This window comes from Leuresthes tenuis, unplaced genomic scaffold, assembly GCF_036924035.1.
Source record: "Leuresthes tenuis unplaced genomic scaffold, fLeuTen1.0.hap1 SCAF_21, whole genome shotgun sequence".
Lineage (NCBI taxonomy): Eukaryota > Metazoa > Chordata > Actinopteri > Atheriniformes > Atherinopsidae > Leuresthes > Leuresthes tenuis.
Genome location: NW_027325375.1, coordinates 1526473 through 1537573, shown reverse-complemented (window position 1 = coordinate 1537573; position 11101 = coordinate 1526473). Strand labels below are relative to the sequence as shown.

Here is an 11101-nt window from a genome sequence, read left to right as displayed (position 1 = left end):
CCGAACTGATGATCAAACATAACTGTTGAGGATTTCTTTATGATTTATTCCTGTGATTCATGGTTCATTCCAGCTGATAGAGGGGCTCTTATCTCACTGTCCTTCCAGGTAAAATCCCTCAGACCAGTCCTGAGCTCAGGCACACGCTCACATTACGTAGTGCCTTGTCACAGTGGGGTTTTTTCACTCTTCTGCTTCTGTCCTACATAAATACTGCAGCTGAAGGCAGAGTTCAGACAGGCAACACATACCCAACCAGCACCTCTGAAACCAGGGCAGCTTTCAGGTGTGAACGCTTTGGATCGAATCAAGGTGAGATTCTCAAGGCTTTGTCTCATTATTTTAACTTCTCTGCTTGTCTTTTGGTTCATATCTATTCTTGTGTTTATGTATAAAACTCAGATTTCATTTAAAGAATTGGATAATTAAGAAAAAAGAACCTCATGTCAGTTTAATCACCAAGTGGTGATAATAATGTGATCTTTTTTATTCAGTGTGAACACATTTTTATGCTTTGTGAAAGCTTCTTACTGCCCATGTACAGAAAAACCTGAACTTTTTTCTTTTAAAGGCACCTCTTAGCTCTGGTTTGAACCCCAGAAAGATCTTTAAACAAGAAGAAAGCATAAGAAATGTCTTAATTTGACTGCTTGTGCATCCCAAACAGAGACAGAAATATATATATCATATGTCTTTTGGTTCATATCTATTCTTGTGTTTATGTAAAAAACTCAGATTTCATTTAAAGAATTGGATAATTAAGAAAAAAGAACCTTGTGTCAGTTTAATCACCATTTGATCTTTTTTAGTCAGTGTGAATACATTTTTATGCCATTTTTATACTTTTTACTGCCCATGTACAGAAAAACCTGAACTTTTTTCTTTTAAAGGCACCTCTTAGCTCTGGTTTGAACCCCAGAAAGCTCTTTAAACAAGAAGAAAGCATAAGAAATGTCTTAATTTGACTGCTTGTGCATCACAAACAGAGTCTGTCTCTGTTAATCTGTCAAGTGGTGATAATAATGTGATGTTTTTTAGTCAGTGTGAATACATTTTTATGCCATTTTTATACTTTTTACTGCCCATGTACAGAAAAACCTGAACTTAGCTCTGGTTTGAACCCCAGAAAGCTCTTTAAACAAGAAGAAAGCATAAGAAATGTCTTAATTAGACTGCTTGTGCATCCCAAACAGAGACAGAAATCTGTCACCAAACACACTCTGAAGGGAATTGGTGATTCTTTGCATTGGATGAACTGAATCATCTCAAGCCAGAAACAATTATCTGACCGTAGCTGCACTCTTTGTGGTCCCTGGCAGATGCACCTGTTGTTCCTTACGCTCCTCTGGGCCGGCCTTTGCTCTGCCACCACTGACAGTCCCCTGGATAACCTCGAGACTCTAATGGATAATGGTTAGTTCCTTCTTCTTCTTCTTCTCTGGACATGCTTTGACCATCCTCCCCTTTCAGCTCTCAGATCTTATCTGTGATTTCTGCAGTTGTGGTCCTGAGGGTGCCTTACATTCAGGGTACCATGGCGGAAGTTCCTCTGACCTGTGGAGAAGCTTATCAGAGCAAATCTGTGCTTTGGAAGAAAAACGGTAATGCAGCCATCAGCAATTTACTTGTAAATGTGCCAATATGCTGAGTGTTTTGCGGTAAAATACAAGATAAATCTGTTTAATATGATGTGAAACAGTCTGATGGTTCAGATTCTTTACATTTTTGAATCACCGACATCACTGCAACGCTGTCCCTGGCACAGGTAAGGAGCTCACACCAGCTCTGCAGGGAAACCAAGTCAAGGCTCTGGTGAGAGAAATGAACGGAGGAAACTACAGCTGCCACCTCAGCTCAAACGGAGAATACCTGAACCACACCACCATCCTGGTCCAGCTAGATCCAGATAACAGGACCGTCATACTGGAGGAGAAATCCCCCGAAGAAGGTGAGCTAAGAGACATGGAAGTGACAACCGCATAGAAAAAGGAAGAAGAACAAAGTATTTATCGGCCCTGATGACAGTAAAATGATTAGAGAAGAGGTTTTTTATAACTGGGCAGCCTTAACTGGTTCTCAAAACAGAGCATCGAACTTCCTGTAAGCTTTCTCTTCACATGTATTCATGGCCAAATGATGGAAGCTTGGTAACAGAGTGGCGAAACCCATACACACCCAAAGATTCTTTGCATTGTCATATATCATATGTCTTTTGGTTCATATCTATTCTTGTGTGTACTTATAAAACTCAGATTTCATTTAAAGAATTGGATAATTAAGAAAAAAGAACCTCATGTCAGTTTAATCACCATTTGATCTTTTTTAGTCAATGTGAATACATTTTTATGCCATTTTTATACTTTTTACTGCCCATGTACAGAAAAACCTGAACTTTTTTCTTTTAAAGGCACCTCTTAGCTCTGGTTTGAACCCCAGAAAGAGCTTTAAACAAGAAGAAAGCATAAGAAATGTCTTAATTTGACTGCTTGTGCATCCCAAACAGAGACAGAAATATATATATCATATGTCTTTTGGTTCATATCTATTCTCTAAACTCAGATTTCATTTAAAGAAAGGATAATTAAAAAGTTTAATGGACAAGTGGTGATAATAATGTGATCTTTTTTAGTCAATGTGAATAAATTTTTATGCCATTTTTATACTTTTTACTGCCCATGTACAGAAAAACCTGAACTTTTTTCTTTTAAAGGCACCTCTTAGCTCAGGTTTGAACCCCAGAAAGAGCTTTAAACAAGAAGAAAGCATAAGAAATGTCTTAATTTGACTGCTTGTGCATCCCAAACAGAGACAGAAATATATATATCATATGTCTTTTGGTTCATATCTATTCTCTAAACTCAGATTTCATTTAAAGAAAGGATAATTAAAAAGTTTAATGGACAAGTGGTGATAATAATGTGATCTTTTTTAGTCAGTGTGAATACATTTTTATGCCATTTTTATACTTTTTACTGCCCATGTACAGAAAAACCTGAACTTAGCTCTGGTTTGAACCCCAGAAAGCTCTTTAAACAAGAAGAAAGCATAAGAAATGTCTTAATTTGACTGCTTGTACATCCCAAACAGAGACAGAAATATATATATCATATGTCTTTTGGTTCATATCTATTCTCTAAACTCAGATTTCATTTAAAGAAAGGATAATTAAACAGTTTAATGGACAAGTGGTGATAATAATGTGATCTTTTTTAGTCAGTGTGAATACATTTTTATGCTTTGTGAAAGCTTTTTACTCCCCATGTACAGAAAAACCTGAACTTAGCTCTGGTTTGAACCCCAGAAAGAGCTTTAAACAAGAAGAAAGCATAAGAAATGTCTTAATTTGACTGCTTGTGCATCCCAAACAGAGACAGAAATATATATATCATATGTCTTTTGGTTCATATCTATTCTTGTGTGTACTTATAAAACTCAGATTTCATTTAAAGAAAGGATAATTAAAAAGTTTAATGGACAAGTGGTGATAATAATGTGATGTTTTTTAGTCAGTGTGAATACATTTTTATGCCATTTTTATGCTTTTTACTGCCCATGTACAGAAAAACCTGAACTTAGCTCTGGTTTGAACCCCAGAAAGCTCTTTAAACAAGAAGAAAGCATAAGAAATGTCTTAATTTGACTGCTTGTGCATCCCAAACTCATCAAAATCATTAAAAAGTTTACTTTTGACAGTAAAATGATTAGAGAAGAGGTTTTTTATAACTGGGCAGCCTTAACTGGTTCTCAAAACAGAGCATCGAACTTCCTGTAAGCTTTCTCTTCACATGTATTCATGGCCAAATGATGGAAGCTTGGTAACAGAGTGGTGAAACCCATACACACCCAAAGATTCTTTGCATTGTCATATATCATATGTCTTTTGGTTCATATCTATTCTTGTGTTTATGTAAAAAACTCAGATTTCATTTAAAGAATTGGATAATTAAGAAAAAAGAACCTCATGTCAGTTTAATCACCATTTGATCTTTTTTAGTCAGTGTGAACACATTTTTATGCCATTTTTATACTTTTTACTGCCCATGTACAGAAAAACCTGAACTTAGCTCTGGTTTGAACCCCAGAAAGAGCTTTAAACAAGAAGAAAGCATAAGAAATGTCTTAATTTGACTGCTTGTGCATCCCAAACAGAGACAGAAATATATATATCATATGTCTTTTGGTTCATATCTATTCTCTAAACTCAGATTTCATTTAAAGAAAGGATAATTAAAAAGTTTAATGGACAAGTGGTGATAATAATGTGATCTTTTTTAGTCAGTGTGAATACATTTTTATACTTTTTACTGCCCATGTACAGAAAAACCTGAACTTTTTTCTTTTAAAGGCACCTCTTAGCTCTGGTTTGAACCCCAGAAAGAGCTTTAAACAAGAAGAAAGCATAAGAAATGTCTTAATTTGACTGCTTGTGCATCCCAAACTCATCAAAATCATTAAAAAGTTGACTTTTGACAGTAAAATGATTAGAGAAGAGGTTTTTTATAACTGGGCAGCCTTAACTGGTTCTCAAAACAGAGCATCGAACTTCCTGTAAGCTTTCTCTTCACATGTATTCATGGCGAAATGATGGAAGCTTTGGTAACAGAGTGGTGAAACCCATAAATGTTTGACATTTAGAAAACGAAAGGAAAAGGAAGTGACTCTGTCCATGTTCCAGGTCACATCCACTGCTCGGCACCAAACTACAAAGGCTCCTTTCACTGCACCTGGACAAGAACACAGTTCAGATCCCACGCCGCTGTGCTCCTGGTGAAGGCAGAACGGTGAGATTTCCGGTGAAATGTTCAGTACAGTGAAGGCATCACTGTAAGTGAAGGATAATGTCCCATTCTGCAGTTTTTCACCAACCATTTTGCATTGAATCCAGCTCAACGGATGAGATTCCCTGTGTGGTGGACGCGGATGGATCAGGGGTTCACTGCCTCTATGTGAACTGCCCGTACAAAGAGGAGCAGCACCGCATCACACTGACCGTCCACATGCACAGCTACTCCCGACTGGAGGCCTACACAAAGTCTTTCTACCTCAGAGAGATCGGTACGTCATTTTATGTAAATCCCACTTTTATTTGAGTGCACTTAAACCTTTCCACCACCTCATTCCTCTCATTCCCTCCGTGCAACATCTAGTGAGGCCAGCGGTGCTCCAAAACCTGCGCGTCAGTAATGGGAAGGTGTTCAGCTGGGACTACCCCGACTCCTGGGAGAAGCCCTGCACCTTCTTTGGACTCCACTTCCAGGTCAAGACCGTCCCCAGCGGCCACTCCTGCAACAGCGAAGAGCTCATAGCAGTAAGAAGCCAGGCCCGAATTACGCGTTCACCTGCGGTTTAATGCGTCTTTAACGCGTCGCACTGTCTTTCGAGCAGAACAGCACCACGGATGAGACCAAGTACGAGGTCAATATCCGGACCAAGAAGTATGTTTTCTGCGTGCGGAGCCAGGACAAACACACCATGGGCCCCTGGAGCGACTGGAGTCAGTGCGTGTAAGTGAACCACGGCTTCTTATTAAAGCGTGACGTCATTTTCCATGTGGTTTCACCCCCTTTCTGAGCTGTTTTATTCCCACCGTCTTTTCTCCAGAGTGAATAAACACCATGTGATGTGCTAAAGTCCGTCTCTGCGCTGCAGCCACGGCAGAAAGAGGAAAACGCAGCTGGAAAGAAAATCTTCTTCCGTATTTTAAGGCTTTTTTTTGTTTGTTTTAAGTGAAGTGGACGCATACATGTACAGTATTTATTCATCATTCATTTAGGTTACCCTTATGGAACTGTAGCGCATCGTTTAAACACTTTTAAATTAATCATTTCCTCCATGTTGCATTTTTAATTCAAGAAATGTTGCTCAAGTTATTGTTTTTTGCTGAATTCATAATAAAATTGATTAACTTCTTAATTTTTCTGCACTCGTCGGTATGAGAAACCCTTAAAATGTCTTTCAGATCCCGGTAATTCACTGTCAGGAGAGCTTTAAAAGATGATTAATTTTAAATGACACCAAGGAGCAATGATTAGGTACAAAAAAAAAAGTTTTATTGTCATATTTACAGCCAGGATGTCAGGGGAGTGATGTGGAAACCCAAAAAGGCAGATCAAGAGTTTATCTCAAGAAGTGAGAAGGAGCTTACACCGAAGAAGCCCAAAAACTGCTCCCAAGCCCCCCCTTCTTCATCCATAACTTAAGATCAATGCTAACATTTAGTTCAGACAGACGTCAGAGGCTACAATTAGAAAAAAAACCATACAAACAAACAAAAACATACTATGTTTTGTTCTATTTCTGGGAATCCCCTTCATTCCTCAGTCAGAGAAAACCGGATTTACCCACAGTTCATTAAAAGTTACTCAGCTGTGTATAAAAAAGGAAAATAAAGGACCCTTGTTTGGTTTTTTTGTCCACTGAACAATCCAAAGAAACGTCTCAAACACCCGTCCAGTCATGGAAACCGGACCATCTCTCCACCCACAGGCCTGTGTGCATTAAAGGACGGAAACATGCACCACAGCGAGCCGTTTGGTGCAGGTATCTGAGCTGTAAACCTTTTTAAATCCCACAGCAGTTTTGAGGATCATTGCATACTAAAACGCTTTCAGAAATCTGTTCGGCGCTCAGGGGACGCAGATCCAGGATATTCAGCTTGGAACGTGTTGACCGGGTTGTGTTTACCTCTCAGAGACCAATAATCGACTTCCCTGTCCAGGTGTTGAAGTCCTTTCCGCCCGCCGTGCACTCGCTCTGAGGCCGTTTGCAAAGAATATCTGGGAAGGTTTTCAAAACTAGGCAGAGAACATGCGACCCAGAGTGGGTTTTTCCAGCTGCAGGGTTATTAAAGAGTGGACAGACGGACTCGTAACAGACAGAGGTGTGTAAGTGTGTGAGAACCGGAGGATGGGAAGGTTGTGCCCAGAAGAAGCTCCTCCCCCTCCTCAGTGGTGCTGCCTCTTAGAAAGGTACCTGTGCAAACACACACAGACGCACACATTCAGGGCATCCTTCCATGCTCCGGAGCATCTACACGGACTGTGGCGGTGCCTTTAGCTGCTTTCCTGCAGGATTAAGCGTTCATTCAGCACAGGCTTGCCTACCTCTCCCAGTGTTTGTGGTTGAGTCCGCCGAAGTCGTCAAGCTTGGCGATTTCTCTGAGGTATTGGGCGAGTTTGTAGAGCTCCCTGTCCTTCTCCCTGTTGAGATGGGCCTTCATGAAGGGCCGGATCTGTCCACACAAAGCAAGTTTCAGCTAAATGTGTGGGCGGCAGTGATGATGAGGGTCAGAGGAAGGGCAGCCTACCTTCAGTCCATTCTGAGGGTTCATTAGGAAGTTTCGCCCAATATCGTCAAACATGATGGTGTTCTTCCTGTTGTAATACTCCCCGTACTTCCCCCATATCACACCTAAAGGCTTCACCTGGACGCCATCAAACACAGGGAACCCGCGGCAACATAAATGAGATGTTTACAGCAGTGATGTGTGTAACCACGGCAACGAAGGAGATGTACCAACCTCCACGACCCCTCTTTTAGGGGTGTGCACCGTGATCATGGCTGCACTGTCCAACATGAACGTGATCTTGTAGTTCGGGTTATCTGTCACTCCCAGCTCCTACGCACACGTGCACACACACACGTGCACGCACACACACACAAGCAGAGATCTTTGACTAAACGCGGCAGGTTAAATTGATCAACGCTGCCACCTGTTGACAGAAATATGGTACCGCACTAAAGAGAAAAAGTCCAGTTTTTGAGTTTTTGGTCCTACTTTTCTGGGCAAACACAGTAAAAAGTTACACTTTTAAGAAAGAGAAGATTCAGTAGAATACTTGCTTTCATTTTGGCATCAATCCACTTCATACTTGTAGCAGCTAAAGAGAGAAAATATTTGCACACATTGATAAATCATAGCAGAGGAAACACAGTCTGTGTCCAGATCTATAGCTCCTTAAACAAGAAGAAGAAGAAGAAGTACGTACACCAAATGACAATATCATAGTCCTCATAGGCTGAGGTGAGAAACTCGTGGAGGTACGGTCTCATCAGCTCCTGACCCGTCTCTGCACATGACTTGTGATCTAAAACACAAACACAGCACCGGCTCAGAGTGTTCAGCATTAGAGCGGCAGCAGATGAGCAGATGTTCACAGACACTGACGTAAAACCACAGCAACAACGCCTCAGGACAGCTCACCAAACAGCGTGTAGTCCACATCTAGCACCAGGAGCCTCTTGCCTTCTCTCGGGGGGTTCAGTTCCTCCACCTTGTAGTCTTTCACTCTGCGAGCTATTTTAGCCAAGTTCTCTTCTCTAAAGACACACAGAAACACTTGTTTCTCAATCGCACACAAGCATCTTCTGGCATCCTCTCTTAAAGGGGAACTCTGGTGTTTTTAATCCATATAACGGAGTGAACGGGGCTTAGAGGATGCAGCCTCTAAATAAGGCATTATCTGTCTTTATTTCACCAATACTTTAAGAAGAATGAATGAATGAACGTGTGCTATAGCTCTGTTAGCTCATAGCTCTGTTAGCTCATAGCTCTGTTAGCTCATAGCTCTATTAGCTCATAGCTCTGTTAGCTCATAGCTGCTGTTAGCTCATAGCTGCTGTTAGCTCATAGCTCTGTTAGCTCATAGCTCTATTAGCTCATAGCTCTGTTAGCTCATAGCTGCTGTTAGCTCATAGCTGCTGTTAGCTCATAGCTCTGTTAGCTCATAGCTGCTGTTAGCTCATAGCTCTATTAGCTCATAGCTGCTGTTAGCTCATAGCTCTGTTAGGTCATAGCTGCTGTTAGCTCATAGCTCTATTAGCTCATAGCTGCTGTTAGCTCATAGCTGCTGTTAGCTCATAGCTCTGTTAGCTCATAGGTGCTGTTATGTGGCTACTTGCAGCTATAGGAGAGCTAACGGAGGGATTTCTACACAGGCACTCTACTGGGACCACTTCATCCACACGGCCCCCTGCAGCACAGTTTATTCACTCCGTGCTCTGTGACAGTCGGCTAACTTCACGCAGAGTTTGCTGCTGATAGTTTTGTGCAACATGGCAGGATATTTATCAGATTTTGACGATGTGAACGATGACTTTGAGTAAGATGGACGTTCTTACAGCGGCGGGCTGTTCTCTGTGAGTAAATGAACATATTTCATGCCAGAAATAAGGTCTAAGGTTTAAAAATACCGGAGTTCCCCTTTAAATTCTACCAATCCTCTACGGCTAAAGCTTATCTTACCTGTTCTCCACTTCAATGACCTCCTCCTCAATGTCGAAATCGTTGACGACGTCATCATTCTCTGGAGGAGGGGCTAAAACCTCTTCCTTCACAAAACAAAATACATGCACAGATCAAGCTTGTTTGAATCAAGCGAGCCACCAGCTGGGAGGAGGATCCCCGTACAGACAGATTACTGAGCGGCTGGTAGAAACAGGTGACCAAAAGTCTAAAATAACAACAAAACGGGTTTCGTGGCTCACTATTTGACAAACAAGCTAAATCACGTTAGATAAAGCTGAGATAGCCACAATCAGTAAAGCTATTATTGTAATCCCTTCTTCCAATTCTCCCCTATCGTCCCGACACCTACCAGGCTCTCCTCTCGGGTGCCCATCATCATGATTTTGGTGTTAGGCTTCAGCTTCAGGGAGCCCAGCTTCACCTCATCCTCTGCAGGTTTACCTGCAGGCGGGAACGAAACAGACAGGGAACAGCAGGGAAGCTAAAACACAGCGTATGTCCGTTCAAGTAAAACAACGTGTTCATTTTCTGACTGGGAACTGACACCAAGCACGTAACAGACTGAGAAATGGAGAGGTTTCTATTTATGGGTACAAAACATCTGCTGATCATGAATGTAGATTATTTATTATTATTTATCAGAGCATACGTTTCAAATGGGATGGATTTCTTACACATAGGGACCAGGAATGCAAAGAAAGTCCTGCTGTCTTGTACTTGTGTTTCTCATTGTTTACAGACTTGGTCAGGAAATGACGTCATGTGTGGCACCTGCTCACCTTTGACCTTAAGTCCCAGTAGCTTCTGTCTCTCTGGCAGCACCCCAGTCAAGGTCTTGATGGACTGTTTCAGGTCCATCACAGTGTCCTCCTCAGACAGGGAGCTGATGGAGTACTCCTGTCCTCCCCACTTTATGATCACCGATACCGACATGGCTCACGAAGTTGGGTGTGCACGCGCACAGACCTTTGTGCACAGCACCGTCACGCCAATATTTCCAGCCAACGGCGACAACCATGCACACGCGCAACTTGCAAGGAGAGCAGAAGAGGCAAAGTCAGAGGAGAGGTGCCAGGGTGCCACACTGTAATTTGGCGCAGTTTTAAGGCACAAGAGCAGAAAATGGCGCACGCACACAGCAAAACACAACGTCACGATTGCTAAGTGTGCACAGTCTCAGCTGAGTCATTTAAGACACGATGGGCAAATACCACCTAACCCGAGAAGACAGTTTGATTGTCCTTGACTATTTTTAGCATGGGATGGCTAACACGGATTAGCCACAATGTAAACACGGCAGACACCTAGCTAACTAGCAAACATCAGCCGACCAAACTCAACAGTGTGGGTACTCTTACCGGTCAGAGTGAGCTCACGCGCAATGCCGGACAAAAACTGTCAATTTTAGGGCAAACAGCGAATGAATGAATGAGGTTTGCGGTCGAGCTTCATTCATCGAGAGGCGCACACTGTGTGCTCTTCCTGGCGTCCGGCACCTTTCCGGTAATGACGTAAAAAAAAAAAGCTTCGTTGCCATAGCGACAGCTCCCCTCGAACCTCCTCTCGTAATTCAAAAAGTACATTTCACGTCCGGGCATTATGACGGAGGAAGAAATGTTTGCAACAAAATTGTATTATTTAGGAATAAACTGACACAGTAGAATGTATTCACCGTGTTTTAAGGCTGTTAGCAACATGTTATCAAGTAATAATCGACTATTTATGATCTGACTGCATTTTTCTAACGTAATTCAAGCCAACTTTCTCCTTTGTAACATTTACCGTTATATTTTTTTTATATAATTACGTTATTCACAGATCTTATTAATATTACGGTAACAGGTAGTCATGTAC

General features: G+C 41.6%; 2 protein-coding genes across 2 annotated transcripts; one reads left to right on the top strand and one right to left on the bottom strand.

The window, feature by feature from the left end:
- The first annotated feature begins 267 nt into the window (after positions 1 to 267).
- il12bb (interleukin 12B, b) lies at positions 268 to 5823 on the top strand. Its single transcript, XM_072374771.1, has 9 exons — positions 268 to 312; positions 1320 to 1413; positions 1500 to 1601; positions 1766 to 1948; positions 4676 to 4781; positions 4886 to 5055; positions 5148 to 5308; positions 5386 to 5504; positions 5602 to 5823. The coding sequence occupies exons 2-9, from the start codon at positions 1320 to 1322 to the stop codon at positions 5627 to 5629; spliced, it is 963 nt and encodes a 320-aa protein (XP_072230872.1). The 5' UTR covers positions 268 to 312; the 3' UTR covers positions 5630 to 5823.
- Positions 5824 to 6034: 211 nt separating this feature from the next.
- On the bottom strand, positions 6035 to 10732 carry ublcp1 (ubiquitin-like domain containing CTD phosphatase 1). The gene is made up of 11 exons (XM_072374935.1): positions 10606 to 10732; positions 10027 to 10277; positions 9597 to 9688; positions 9245 to 9330; positions 8204 to 8319; positions 7989 to 8087; positions 7843 to 7880; positions 7520 to 7618; positions 7307 to 7423; positions 7104 to 7231; positions 6035 to 6972 (listed from the first exon to the last, which is right to left on the bottom strand). Exons 2-11 carry the CDS (start codon positions 10178 to 10180, stop codon positions 6945 to 6947), a joined length of 957 nt encoding a protein of 318 aa, XP_072231036.1. The 5' UTR covers positions 10181 to 10277; positions 10606 to 10732; the 3' UTR covers positions 6035 to 6944.
- Between the last annotated feature and the right edge of the window lie 369 nt (positions 10733 to 11101).

Coding starts and splice junctions, on each gene's coding strand:
- il12bb (XM_072374771.1), top strand. CDS start 1,320: ATGCACCTGTTGTTCCTTACGCTCCTCTGGGCCGGCCTTTGCTCTGCC. Junction 4,782..4,885: donor CTCCTGGTGAAGGCAGAACG/GTGAGATTTCCG, acceptor CATTGAATCCAG/CTCAACGGATGAGATTCCCT. Junction 5,505..5,601: donor AGCGACTGGAGTCAGTGCGT/GTAAGTGAACCA, acceptor TCTTTTCTCCAG/AGTGAATAAACACCATGTGA.
- ublcp1 (XM_072374935.1), bottom strand. CDS start 10,180: ATGTCGGTATCGGTGATCATAAAGTGGGGAGGACAGGAGTACTCCATC. Junction 9,689..10,026: donor ACTGGGACTTAAGGTCAAAG/GTGAGCAGGTGC, acceptor TCCCGCCTGCAG/GTAAACCTGCAGAGGATGAG. Junction 7,424..7,519: donor CTAAAAGAGGGGTCGTGGAG/GTTGGTACATCT, acceptor GATGGCGTCCAG/GTGAAGCCTTTAGGTGTGAT.